Source organism: Aptenodytes forsteri, unplaced genomic scaffold (assembly GCF_000699145.1).
Source record: "Aptenodytes forsteri isolate BGI_AS27 unplaced genomic scaffold, ASM69914v1 Scaffold483, whole genome shotgun sequence".
NCBI classification, from domain to species: Eukaryota; Metazoa; Chordata; class Aves; order Sphenisciformes; family Spheniscidae; genus Aptenodytes; species Aptenodytes forsteri.
The window spans coordinates 1,102,690-1,116,323 of NW_008795316.1; the positions used below are offsets into that span (position 1 = coordinate 1,102,690).

Genomic DNA, 13,634 nt, shown 5'->3' on the forward strand with positions numbered 1-13,634 from the left:
GCGGTGGGCTCCCCCCCCCCCCACCCGCCTGGACCGCTGCTGCGGCGTTCAAGGCAGCCTGTTGCCACTGGGTCCGGGCAGTGTTTCCTGCAGGCTCAGGCAGAGCCACAGCCCCCACCAGCCAGAGCCGCGCTGCCTGCACTTTGGGCCATCGCACGGTCCCTGAGGCCGCCAAGTCCTCCCCTGCCCTGAGCAGGCAGGAGCTGGCACTAGGAGGAGCCTGTCAGCGGGTTCATCTCTAGGTTGCAGGGCGACATCAGGAGATGGGCCAGAAGCAGTGAGCCAAGGAGAAAGGGCTTTTTCCTTGTGACCATGGGCAGGGGCGGGCAGGCGAGGGCTCCTCGCGGTAACCCCCGTCTCCTCTCAGTCCCCTCCGTACAGCTCTGGCAGCTACGACTCCATCAAGACAGAGGTCAGCGGCTGCCCCGAGGACCTGACCGTTGGCAGGGCCCCCACGGCTGACGAAGATGATGATGACCACGATGACCACGAAGACAATGATAAGATAAATGACTCGGAGGGGATGGACCCGGAGAGGCTAAAGGCCTTCAACGTAAGGAGGGCTCCGCAGGGAGGGTGAGCCCGCCCGCCTCCCGTCTCGGTGTTCCCACTGTCTGTCTCTCCTTTGCAGATGTTCGTGCGCCTTTTCGTGGATGAGAACCTGGACCGGATGGTTCCCATCTCCAAGCAGCCCAAGGAGAAGATCCAGGCCATCATCGAGTCCTGCAGCCGGCAGTTCCCCGAGTTCCAGGAGCGGGCACGCAAGCGCATCCGCACCTACCTCAAGTCCTGCCGCCGCATGAAGAAGAACGGGATGGAGATGGTGAGCGGCCGCGCCACTGCCCTGCCGCTCGCCACCGCTCCCGGGGCAGCAAGTCCCTGAGCACCTTCTCTGCTTGTGTTTCCGCAGACCAGGCCCACACCGCCGCACCTGACCTCGGCCATGGCGGAGAACATCCTGGCCGCCGCCTGCGAGAGCGAAACGCGGAAAGCAGCCAAGAGGATGCGGCTGGAGATCTACCAGACCTCCCAGGTATGGTGCTCATGGCCAGAGGTGGGTGTGGGGGAAATAAGAGAAGTTTCTGAGCAATTTGGCAAAGCATTTTAAAAAGCCTTTCTAAAAGTCAGAGGGCTGCAGAATGGGGCTCTGTGGTGCGTCCTGAGACTCAGGCCAGCAGGGCTGGGGACGCTGGGGACGCTGGTTTGTGCTGGCCATGCTGCAGCCGTGGGAGACCAGGTGTCCCCACACTGTCCCTTCCACCGGCCGCAGAGGATGGCTGGGCTCCTTGCTGGAGTAAGTCTGTGTTTCCCCTGTGCAGGATGAACCGATCGCTCTAGACAAGCAGCACTCCAGAGACTCCACAGCCATTACCCACTCCTCCTATTCACTGCCAGCTTCATCTTACTCCCAAGACCCGGTCTACATCAATGGAAGCCTGAACTACAGCTACCGTGGCTACGGGTCCCTGGGGGGCAGCCTGCAGCCACCCGCCTCCCTCCAGACGGGCAACCACAGTAACGGTAAGCGGCCGCACGCTGCACCGGGGCCCGCGGTGGCAGGGGGAGCCCACCCAGCCATCGCCCCCACCCCGTGCCCAGGCAGCGCGCTGCGGGCACCCCGGCATCCTGCGCTGTGCGGCTGAGCTGGTTGCTGGGGGTGAGGCAGGGGCTGCTCCTGCGGCTCACGCCAAGCCCGGTCATGGCAGCACCTCTCCCACCGCCACACAGAGCTGCTGCAAAAGCCTCTCTGCTCCTGCAGCCGACAGAGGCCTCTGCCCAGCTGCCCAGTTTGCCTCATCAGCAGGTGGTTAATTGTTGAACTGAAGTTGGAAGGATGGTCTAGGTGGCACTGGTGGAGGGAAGGAGTGTCACTTAAAAAAAAAGAGAATCTGTACCAGCTATTAATTATTAACAGGAGCAGGCGCCTATCGCTGCCCTGATCTCGTTGCTGGTATGAGCCGTTCCTTTCCCAGCCTGCGTCGGCTGCTCTCGGAGACAGGGACGGGGATGGGGACAGGGCTGGTGAAGTCTGGGGGCTCTGCAGCAGCACCCAGGGCACAGCCAGCTCCTGCCGCAGGTCGGGAGGGTGGCAAGGGGCTGGGGGCCGCCTGGGAAAAGCGGCCAGGGGAACAGGACTGAGGCTGGCAGGGCGGGAAGGCAGAAGGAGAGTGCGGGCAAGGCTTGAGGGGTTGGCTGAGTTAGGAGCAAGTGAACAGAGCAGAGTAGCCTGGGGCTGAGCAGGGCACTTGGGGAGGTGCTGTGGTACATGGTCAGTCCCTTGCACCTGGGTGAAAGAGGTGTAGGATGGGGAAAAGGCTCTCCCCTTGGGCAGCAGCCCTCTGGCTTTGCCCTCCCAACAGCAGTGGCAGGAGGGGCTGGAGCCTGTGCTGGTCCTCAGCTGGTCCTTCGGCAATCTCTGGGCTGCCTTCGCTTGCCCCAGTGCGCTCTGGGCCCCTGCCCTGCCCCTGCCCGCCCCGATGGGAGTGAGGATTTGGAAGGATGTGATTTCCGGAGCCCTGAGAGATGCCTGTCTGGGATTAACTCTTATCATCCCTTCCTAATGCTTCTTAACCCTGAATAAAGATCCCGCCCCAGCCTCCAGCTGCTGAGACCTAATCCTTGCAGCCACGGTGGAGGCAGCTATGGTTCCTCTCCAGAGCAGCACAGGCACCCCCGGCCCCCCACACTGCCCGGCACCCTCCTCTCGCCCGGCCCAGCCACAAGTGCTGGCTCCTTGACAAGAGGCAGCAAACTTGCAGAACCATCTCAGAGCTGCCCCGGTGAGCGCGGGCCCCAGGAGGAGCAGTCGGGCCCTGGGTGTAGCACACAGCAGCAGGAACTTGCTTCTTTCTCATGGATTTTTTAAACCTCTGCCTCACAATTATTTTTTTCCCCTTTGCCCAAGCTCTTTGCCAGTCCTTTAGAGGTAAGAGCGTGCTGCCATAGCGCTGGCAAGGAGCACTGCAAGGAGCTGCGCCTTCTCCTCCCTCCGTGAGGAGAAAGCCTGCAGGGGTTTGCTGCCCAGAAGTGTCTTCTCCCTCCATCCCCCACCTAAGGCGATTCTTGCTCAAACCCACAGCCCCGCTCCCAGCTCCTTCCCCCTTGGTGAGCCGGAAAACGGGCTCCATTTACTGCTGCCTTTTCTGTCCAGTGAAATTGTTTTCGCATGAGAGCCTCCTCCTCCCCTTCGCTGAGCGCTGATTAGCCTGGTGTGGAAGTCCTCTGCTGGTGCCACTCCTCCCGCAGCATTTGCTGCTCCAGCATTGCTTTCCTTGGACGCTTTCCTTCCCACCCCGGGGCGATGTGCTCCCCTCCCTGCCGCCGGTCACCAGCGGGACCCACCTGGTCTCAGGGGGGGGCTGCTGAACTCTCCTGTCCTGGTTTGCAAACCGCTGCAGCACCCGATCCCTGCTCCATCTTCCTACATGTCCCACCGCTGCGTCAGGCCACCCAGCAGGAGCTCAGCCCTCCTGAAGCTTTTCTCCAGCATCACCAACTGCTCCATCAGCCTGCAATGTGCCAGCCCACAGCCAGGGGCTTAATTAGTTCAGCGTCTTCTCTTTCTCCTTACCCCCAGGCTGCAGCCTCGCCTGCCTCCTCTCCCTAGCTAGTATCACATCTCTAGTACACATCTTTCCTCTTCTCTCCATTTCTAGTTGAGTGTGTGGTTCTTGCACCTTATTTGGCTTCTCTTAGTCCAACACAAAGCTAAATCCAGTTTTTCCCCTGCCTTTACCTGGCTGTGTCACTCCTCAAGCTGCGTATCGGCTTCCCTGCCAAAGCCTTCCACGCGCAGCCACCCGAACCGGGCTGCACATGCATGTGCGTGGTTGTGCACACGTATCTGCAGACAGCCAGAGCAGCGGCTGACAGTGTTCCCTGGGTCTTGGAGAGCTCGATAATTTTGTGACTTTTTGCAGGTTTAAGAGCTGTAGCGACACGGGAGGTTTGTGAGCTGGGGCAGCCGTGTGTCCTGTTCTGCAGAGGACAGACACACGTACGTGGCTAGAAGCCGATCGCATGCGATAGAGGTGGAGCAGAGACCGACTTAGGAGAAAAAATTATCCCTGCCCATCAGGCAGATCATAAATTTTGCAGGACTTCATTTCATTTACGGACTAAGCCACAGAAATGTGCAGCCTAGTAAGACCATTTAGCCCCCCCCCAAACGTTCTATCTAAGGCTGAGCACGTAACCGCGTTGCTGGCCGGGGCGGTGTGTGAAAGGCCGGGCAGGGCAGGTCTCCTCCTCGCCGCGCAGCACAGCCTGGCCCCACGGCGCGTGTGCTGGGCACAGACACCAGGTAGTTACCCAGCACTAAACCAGGGAAGTGCCCCGTGCAGGATGTTACTTGCCATGTGCAGAGGAAAATCCGGAACCTGGAAAATGATTTTGATGGGGCAAGTACCCTCAGGCGCAGGATTAGCTCCTGGCAGAGCGCGGCCACAGATCTTCCCTTCGCAGAGCGGATGGGACAGGCTGCAGGACCAGGATTTTTGTCACGTTGACTCTGCAGTCTCTTTCCTTGTTGTGGCTGTTGTAGAGGCAGTGACTTGTGCTGGCTGCCTGCGCTGGCTGCTGTGGGAGCTGGGGCTTTTCACGTTGTCCAGGGCACCGCACTTTCCAGGGACCTTCCTGCTGGTGCAGGGGTCCGGGAGCAGCAGCTCCTGCTGGGGATCTCATCGCGGCAGGACAGACACGGGCAAGGCTGCTCTGCCTGAGCTTCCCTCTCGCTTTTCCTTGGCAGGTCCAACCGATCTCAGCATGAAAGGTGGGGCCTCCAGCACGGCCCCCTCCAACAGCACCAGCAGGGGAATGCAGGCTGCCCAGCTCAGCCCCACGGAGATCAGCGCAGTGCGGCAGCTGATCGCCGGCTACCGAGAGTCGGCAGCGTTTCTGCTTCGATCTGCAGACGAACTGGAAAACCTCATTTTACAGCAGAACTGACTCCCTGTGTCTGCATCGCTCCTCTGTCGAGAAGACAATTTATACCTGCTAGAAAGAGGCTCCCAGCGGTGTCCTGCTCAGGACCACCATCGTCCTCCCATGAAGCAGCGGGTACATGTAGTTTTAGAAGGTGGAATCCAAAAGACCTGTTTTCTTTTACACTCCAAGCACCTGGGACTTCAGGCACAAGGACACGTTTTTGAACCGCACCAACATCCGTGCGTCCAGCCGACCAGAAGCCAAACCTGCGGCTTGGAAGGATGTGGGACTTTCAAGGGCAGAAGGGAGCCTGGGGAGGTTTGGGGCTGCAGATGTATTTAGAATAACCTTTGTGGACCCAAATGTTAGATTCCCATCCCCAGATAATTTCCAAGTCTTAGGTGAGCTGAATCACATATTTATTGAGAAATGGACCCTCCTCTCCCCTTAGTAATTTATTTTTCTGAAAATGGATTCTTTTGAGTTTGTACAGATTGCCAGTTTTTTGTCTGTCTGATCAGAAGGAATTTATTCCTGTGAAATAACACATTCCATATCACTACACTACTAATTTCCAGGCAGCTCTGCCTGTTTCTCTGGGGAGCCCTTGTCCCACCGGGAGCAAGTTCGCCATCCAGCCCTAGACTTCAAGGCTGCTCAGCCTCCAGTAAGCGTAGGTGGCAGCTGACCAACGGAGCAAGCAAGCGTCCTGCTTAGACCTTCGTTCTAAGCGGTCCCGTAGCAGCAGTGGGGTCTAAATCTCCCGCAGAGACTCGGCAAGCTCAGCAGACCTCCGGCTAGAAGGACGTCTCGCACTCATTTAAGTCATTGCAGATAAGAGAAGGAAGGAAGGAAATACCTGAGAAACACTGTCTTGCGGTCACCATCCGTACTCTACCTCACACTCCATTGTGGGCTTCTTCCAGGACTGGCCGAGCTGGTCCTGGGGGATGGTGAGTGTCGCAGACGCGTGGATCGTGCCGAGGAGGCTGGAACCAACCCGGCAGATCCAGTGGATCCGCCGGGGTCCTGCTGCTGGGCGGCAGCTCGCCCCCACCCCGCTGCGCCCGGCTGTTTGCTCCAGTCTGTGTGAAACCAACCCTGGGGTAGCACCAGGAGAATAAACCGTTTAGGAACCGCATGGGTGTAATAAAGGCTAATGCCGGGTCTCTGCCTGAAAAGCGAGGTCAGCGCGGCGAGCCGCTCGCTCCTCTGCAGAAGAGAGAGACTGGCAACATTCAGCAGCAGAACTGACAAAGTCCTCTCCGGGGCCCGGCATCCTCCCCCCTCCCTGCTCACAGTCCTGGAACAAGCCCACAGTTCCCAAAGTGTGGAAAAACCGTAGCCCGATGACCATTCTGCCCCGTCACCACCCCCCCACCCCCAATAATGCACTTCGTTTTGCTCAGTGCAATACCTACTACCAGTGCTGCTAAACCCAGGGACTTCGCTCAGGCACGGAGATGCTGAGCCGAGCCAAGCAATGCAACGTGCTCTGGAGCCACGTAGAGCAGCAGAGACCAGCTGCCGGGGATCCCAGCTCCTCCTCGCGCCCCTGCGCCGGCGCAGCTCCCCCCGCCCGGGCAGGAGTCCTCACCACAAGATATGAATTCGATAAGCGTAAACCCCTATACGCTCATTTTAAAGGTAGATACTTTCTCTCTTTGGAGCCAGCTTTTTTTTCTTCTTTTTTGGCCACTCTGAGCCCGCGGACGGAGGCTGCTGCTCCGTGGGGGGCTGATGCCGCTGGCGTGGGCTCGAGCTTGGTGGCAGGGGCTGGTCCCAGCCAGGAGCAGACCCGGACAGTTTACTCGGTAGCCTTTATACCCGATTATACTCCCCACACACTGGAAGAGAAGCAAACCCTCTACCCTGCTCTTAGTCTCAGTACAGAAAAAGCCGCCGGCTCCTGAGGACAGGCTTGCCTGGCCCGGCAGCAGAAGGGATTAACCGTTGCATTGACTGTTTTCCCCAAACTGTAAACTTTCCGTAGCATTTGGAGAAAAGGGACCTAACCCCTGGCCGTTGGACGTAGTCAGGGTGTCCGTGCAGAGATGAGGTGGTGGCCTGTTAGACCCGAGCCCGTGCTGGAACCGGGAGCATCGCGGCCGTCCCGAGACGCGCCTGGGCTGAGCGCCCCGTCCCCTCCCTGCCCGCAGCAGGCAGGAGAGCGGGGCTGGAGCCCGCCCGGGACACCAGCCCCCCTGAGCCAGGGTTCAGACTCACGCTTTCCCCAGCACTTCACAAGCCTGCTTGGTTTGTCCACTGCATCCTCCCATACTTGGAATTTATGTAAATATTTATTTTTATGTGAATACCATGAAGTAACAAACCTTTGACAAAATATGTAACCGCAGCCATTTGTGAAAGTCTTAAGGAAGGAGAGGCAGAGACAATCGCTGTCCCGGAATTCTCTCTCTCTGCGATATCCCACCCGAGTCGGTGCCTCCCTCCCCATCAGAGGCCGTCGAGAACATTTAGCCATAAGTTTGCCATCCAGTTTACTGAAAAAGAGGTTACCCAGGGGCTTACGGACAGATCACCATCAGCTACAGTTTGTTTAAAGTTTTATTTATACAAGTTTTAGCTGTCGTTACCAGATCACCTTTGAACTTGTCTTAGCATGTATTGAAGTTTAGTAGCTCTTACACTTTGTTAAACTGCTGTAGAAGACAGATGAGGCTCATGGTTGCATAGGAAGGTTTCAGTCTACCCTGTCCTAACAACTGATGTTCATAACTCGCAGCTGAATGGTACAGACTCAGATTTCCAAAGCCCCGGTGACAGCCACATCTGTGACAAGTTATGAAACAAATGGGATTGACTACGAATTTCTGTCAGGGATCTTTTTATTTTCTTTTTTTCTTTTTTTCTTTTTCTTTTTTTTTTTCGGTGAGCCGCAGCTTTATAGTTTCTTTGGAGCGAGCTCCACAGACATCTCAGTGCTCTTCAGCTGATCCATGCTCATTTGCGGCTCTTCTGTGCTCCAGGACTGTTTCACAGCCACATTCCTGCGCTCTCACTAGGCAGGACGGGGTCAGGAATCGCTAGTCCGGGTTCTCAACAAGAAGGAATGAGCAGGAGCAGAATACACCGGCTCTCCAGATATTCTGAGAGGTGGAAGGAGAATGCTGGGTTAGCAAATGGTCTGGATGTTCTTGGTTTTGTTTAAGAAAAGCTAATCACTGGTCAAGAAAATAGATTTTTTTTATTTTATTTTATTTTATTTTAAACACAACCATCCTGCCCTGGATGTGCGGTTCCCATGACGGTGTTTCTACATGGGAGAGCGCTCCCGGGATTGCGAGCAGACGTAACTTGTACCTCCCCGATCCAAAGGGCCACTTCCCTCCCGCGAGTGGCCGGCGGGTTTTGTGCCCGTTCATGAAAAAAAATGCTGCTTTGAACTCAGAGGGTTAATATACTTTTGATTTGTAATTTTTTGTAAAACTTTTTACAAGGTAGCATAGTATTTCACCAGAGTACCAACTACAATCCGTCCATGGTCTGATTTTTATATAATTTAGTGGTGCTTTAGAAACTTTTGTTTGGTTGTTTCGGAGCTGTACAGCTCAGTTCTTCGCCTGTATCTACCTAAGACCAATGTGAACCTTTGTATTTTTGCTCCTAATTTTGGACTCAGTGAAAGTGTACTGTTTACATGTACAGAACTCCCGGCCCCTGTGTGTTCTGCAAGACCTGCTGTTGAAGAGGAAGATGCACCTCACCCAGTTCGTCTGCTTAACCAAGCCACAGCTTCACTCACCCACTGACACACGCACCTACCCTAAGGAAGACCCCACAAAATTGAAACACCCTTTAAGCAATTTTGGGTTTTGCACAAGCTATTGCATTTTTTTCCAGTAGTCGATTTACGGATTGGCTGCAATTCAAAGCGAGAGCTGATCCGGAGCTCAGTTAACTGAAGCACCAGAACTCAAACAGGCAGAGTCGCACCGTGCTGCTGTTTCACCATCCTCCTCCTCCTGACGTCCGAGGCAGGGGGGTGAAAGCTGCCGAGCTCAGTGTAGGGTTCAAACAACGCAGAAGAGCACTTGAGCCAAGGGGGCTTGCAAGGAAGCAGGGAGGAGACACTCATCAGCATAATTGGAAACGTAGTTTAACGAACCTGGTGAAATCGCCCGAGCTGGCCGCTGATTTCAGATGGAAAGGGTGGGAGCGCGTTCCCTCGGGAGGCGGGGGGCTCCGAAACGAAGCAGAGGATAGCTCTTTGGAAAGTCGGTGCTTTCCTGAGGGCTCAGATAGAAAGCATATGGCACTTAATCCAGCTTTTAAGGTGACACTTTATTGCTTAATCAATTGATTCATTTTGAAATGATATTTTTGCAGATAGGCACCTATGCAACTTAATGTGGCTCTTAAGCAGATGAGCACTTCCTCCTCAACGAGCTTGATAAGAGTTATTTGTGTTATATACTGTGGATTTTTCCAGTAAATGTGGCTTAATATTTTAATTCTTAGAATGTGTGTCTATTATATATGTGATGCAACTTAATTCTGTTCTGTTTGTGGAATGATTAGCACAGGCCAACTCCCTGTTCCCCTCACTTAACAAAGACCAATGAGCTGTTAATCAAGCTGTTATCTCCATGGTATTACTTGCTAAATGCACTGATTTCATAAGTATGTGGAATCCTTTTTTTTTTCTTTTGAATCTGTATATCATATATAAGACTGAATCTACTTAATAAACACTGTATAACAAAAAGGGCTTTCTCCTCCACTGTCGAGCACCGCTGGGTGCTGCTGGCACCAGGCGCTCTCCAGCCGCTGCCCCTCGCCCCACCGCCAGCCCGCAGCATTTGCTCCCCAGCCCCAGCCTACGCGCTGTGCGAGAGGTCGGTGCGGTTGGTCACCAAAGCGGGATCTAAATTTAGGCGTTAAAAAAAAGAAAAGAAAAAAAATATATCTTTCAATAATTTTGACATAAGCTGTGCTTTCCATTCCTTAACAGACAGCCGCGGGTACCATAGAGAGCAGCGTTAGCACTCACAAGTGGGGCTAGTCACAAATTTTATGCTTAACTTATATTTTGACAAAATTAATTTTGTGAAGTGTCTGTTTTTTTGTGGAAAAAAAAAAGAAAACGGAGTTTTCATTGAAGTTTGTGGAAAGTTCTCCCTCTCCCTCATGGAAAATACTGATTTTTCGTTATCAGCTTTATTCACTAAGTATAATAAATCTTTGCATCCATAAAATGTTTATCTCAAAGCACTGTGTAGATAAAAATCTCCTGATTGGCATCAGTGGCTGGCTGACAGTCAGGAGGACCCAGGAAAGACGAGCCAAATCGGTTTACAGCTTTGGTGGAAACATTGCCCTTGGATTCGCGTACGGGCGCCTGCGATGCAGCGCGGGCAGGACCTTCCCCAGGTTTGCTGCTGCAGCCGCGAGCGATGGCCAAAAGGACCCTCTGTTCCACCTGAACGTCTGCACTTGTGAATAGTCACCCGGGACGGCACGTCCCACACGGACCTTCCGTAACAATCGGTTAACGTATGCGCGTACACAGAGCTAACATGAGGTTTTTGTGGTGCACGCAGGTAAAGCATCTCCCGTGTGTCCGTGACACAGTCAGGCTTAATAACATTAAGCCTCTGGATAAGCTTTGCTCCCGAATTTCAAACGGAGCAAGGGAGGCGGCTGCAAGCTGTGGGGATTAGCAGCGCTCGGTCACACCGGTGTGCAAACCAGCTTTCGGTACCTTTGGAAATACCTGCGCTTGCTTCCGCAGCCCCTCGGTCGCAGGTGTCTTGGCCGACTTGGAAGGTCCCCTCTGCCCGCAGCTGGCTCCACCGCGGAGCCAGGACGCTCCAGAGCACCGCAGAGCAAACCCAAACAGCAGACGGTCTGCGAGAGAGAAAATCTATTACTTATCGGAGAAATATCACAGAGAAAAAAAATGTAATTTGTATCTGCTCTGTGTGAAATTCTGACATTAATAGGGTTTTACTCTTGAAACCTCCAAGCTCCCCTGTTCTAGAGGTAACATCCTGACATCACCATCCACCATGCCAATAAAACAGAAAACTTGATGTCAGTTATTTAGCGGTTTTAAAGCTTACCTAAGTAACAACTCTACTTATTTTCTGCGTTACTTATTTTTAGCACATTTAGATTATCTGGCTATCTTTAACCACACCTGTGTTTGCAGACAAAGGCTGGCAGAGTCAGGAGAACATCAACGAACCACCAAAAACCACGAAAGCCTTTTTTTCTCCCCAAAAAGCTAGTGCCGGACCAGCCGCTGCCCTGGCCACGGCTCCTGGGCTAGCGCAGACCCATTGCTCCCCCCCAAAACCGGGCCCCCCCCCCCCCCCCCCCCGCCCGCGCCCCCGGGGCAGCCGCACCCCCGGGCCCCCCGCCCCCCGCCCCCCCCCCGGGTCGCGCGCCGCCCCGGGCCCCCCGCCACAGCGCGCTGCCAGCACGCAGGAGACGTCCCCGGTCGGTGGGTTTCTGACGGGCCGGTTCCTGCCGCTGAAGGGCTGCAGCCAGGACCGGCGTCCGCATAGAGGTAAATCTTGACTCCCGACGGGAGCGATGCAGAGCCCTAAACCGTAAACCTTCCCCCGTGCTTGGGACAGAGCTTCCCTCGCACTCAAACGCAGCAGTGCTCAGCTTTGCTCCCCTTCCCCTCTCACCAAGATTTTTAAAGCAAGCAGACCGAAGCAGCCAGGCTTTGCTGCTGCTGCACTCGTGCTCATCAACCCCCCTGGCATTAGTGACATGGAGGAACTGGGAGAACGGGGCACCGTCGCCGCTGTTCTGCAACACTGCAGCACTACAGAACGTAAGGAAGTTAGATATTAATCACCGCACGGATCTAAACACTCCCACAGCCCCGCCGCCAGTTTATGAGATCACTGTCTGCCTTGCGGAAGATCCACGCAATGAGACCAGAACCCAGACATGCAACGTAAGAATTCATGTTATTTTCTTACTACCTAGAAAAGAGGGAGAGAAAGGATGTATCAGTAAAGTAAGTTTACAGGTAGTTTCAGTAAGCGGTACAATTGGCATCACGTTGCTATGCTCTTTAGAAAACATTTCCAGATCCGTTTATCCAACCGTTGAGTAAGACGGTAACATAAAGGCCATGTAACAGCAGCAGCAAGATCTGCCGGGCGACACGGGCCAGTCTCGGTGCTGCTGCCCACAGGCATCACCCCAGCAGGGCAGGTCTCTCCCCCCCGGGGGGCTGGTGCAGCCGCAGCCTTCGCTCCCGCAGCGTCCCACAGCCACGCTGCTGCTTTTGGAGCCCTCAGGGTATCTATTTCCCAAGAGCCACACGGTGTCCGCAGTAGGCGAGCTGTCTCCAGTTATCTGCAAGCGCATAAAAAACGATTTAATGAAGCCGAGGCAGCAGTGCGGCCCCCCCTTTTTAATCACCTGAGCAGAGCTCTGGAACACTCCCAGTTACAGAAGAGGAAAGGGAAAGCAGTACTGCCTTAGAGAGCACAGAGGACGATTTCAGAAAAAGAGGGTTGAAACCACAAATGCAGGTTTTACAGAGTGTTTATTTTTCCAATACCACAAGGGACATACATGAGCAGGCCCCCCCGGAGGGCTCTGCAAACCGGACCGGTTCAATCTGTACACTACAGTGGCCCCAAAGGAGGCAGAGCCAGAACCCCCCAGCTCCGCTCCCTATCTTTGGTAAGCAGGTTTCACACCTCCGCTCCGCCTTCATCCCGGGGTGCGGGCGCGTGTGCCCACGTGCGCTGGTCTCTCTCACTCCCACCATGTGAGGCTGCCAGATGCATTAAGGATAAACCATGTCAGAGACTACACTTGTTGCATGCCTCAGGCTTGCATCTCAAATAGGGACTTGTACGGCTAAAAAAAAAAAAGTGCATGGTCAAGGGAGGTAGGATAGAGCTAGAAAAGGGACAAGAAGAAAAAATAAAAATAAACCCCCTGCAGTTCTTGCTACCGTCCGCTTAAATAAAACAGCTGGCGTCTCCCCCCACTGAAGCAATTCACTCTGGATTAGTAATTGCTCCAAAGAGGAAGAGCGTCACATTTTCGCTCTCAGTCCTATGGACGCACAAGGATGTTCACCTTCCTGCAACGCAGCTACAGCCACGCTCTAGGAGATCAGTTACAGCAACAACTGGCAACAGCTTAGAGGAGTGACCAGCGAAGCACACTCGACTCGGCAAATGCCATCGGGTCATCCTTGAGTCTGCACATCACGGTCTACCTGCACAACGCAGCACGGCGGCCTGGGCAGAGCGGGAGGCTGTCAGGACCGAGAGACACCTTTGCATGTTGAGCCTCACGTCAGGCAAGACAGAATACAGTGGCTCTGACTACAGATGCAGATTAATAACTAACACCACTTTAATGCAATACTGCTGTAGAGCCTGAAAATCCAAGGAAAAAAAAGAACCCTTTATGTTCTATGTACATTACATCCATTTACAGAGTTGGCCAGTACTGTGTACAACATATAAATACATGATCAAACAGATGCATAGAGGATACTTACAGGAGCCAAATAATTCACTTTATACATCCAAGAATGAAAATATAAAAAAAAGGAAAAAACACTGCTTTAAATGTTAGATGATCATCACACAGCAGATGCATAATACTTACAGGAGCCAAATAATTCACTTTATACATCCAAGAATGAAAATAAATACATTCAAACAGATGCATAGAGGATACTTACAGGAGCCAAA

General features: G+C 53.9%; 1 protein-coding gene and 1 long non-coding RNA gene across 2 annotated transcripts in view; one reads left to right on the forward strand and one right to left on the reverse strand.

The window, feature by feature from the left end:
- The window catches only part of NOL4L (nucleolar protein 4 like), an 87,723-nt gene extending 82,776 nt beyond the window's left edge, over positions 1-4,947 (forward strand). The window contains exons 9-11 of the mRNA XM_009279573.1: positions 911-1,033; positions 1,320-1,521; positions 4,748-4,947. Of these exons, the coding sequence (XP_009277848.1) occupies positions 911-1,033; positions 1,320-1,521; positions 4,748-4,947 (525 nt within the window). The remainder of the gene's footprint in view (positions 1-910; positions 1,034-1,319; positions 1,522-4,747) is intronic.
- A 7,499-nt stretch (positions 4,948-12,446) lies between these two features.
- LOC103899117 lies at positions 12,447-13,484 on the reverse strand. The gene is made up of 2 exons (XR_657581.2): positions 13,009-13,484; positions 12,447-12,783 (listed from the first exon to the last, which is right to left on the reverse strand). It is a non-coding gene; the product is annotated as an uncharacterized LOC103899117 (long non-coding RNA).
- Between the last annotated feature and the right edge of the window lie 150 nt (positions 13,485-13,634).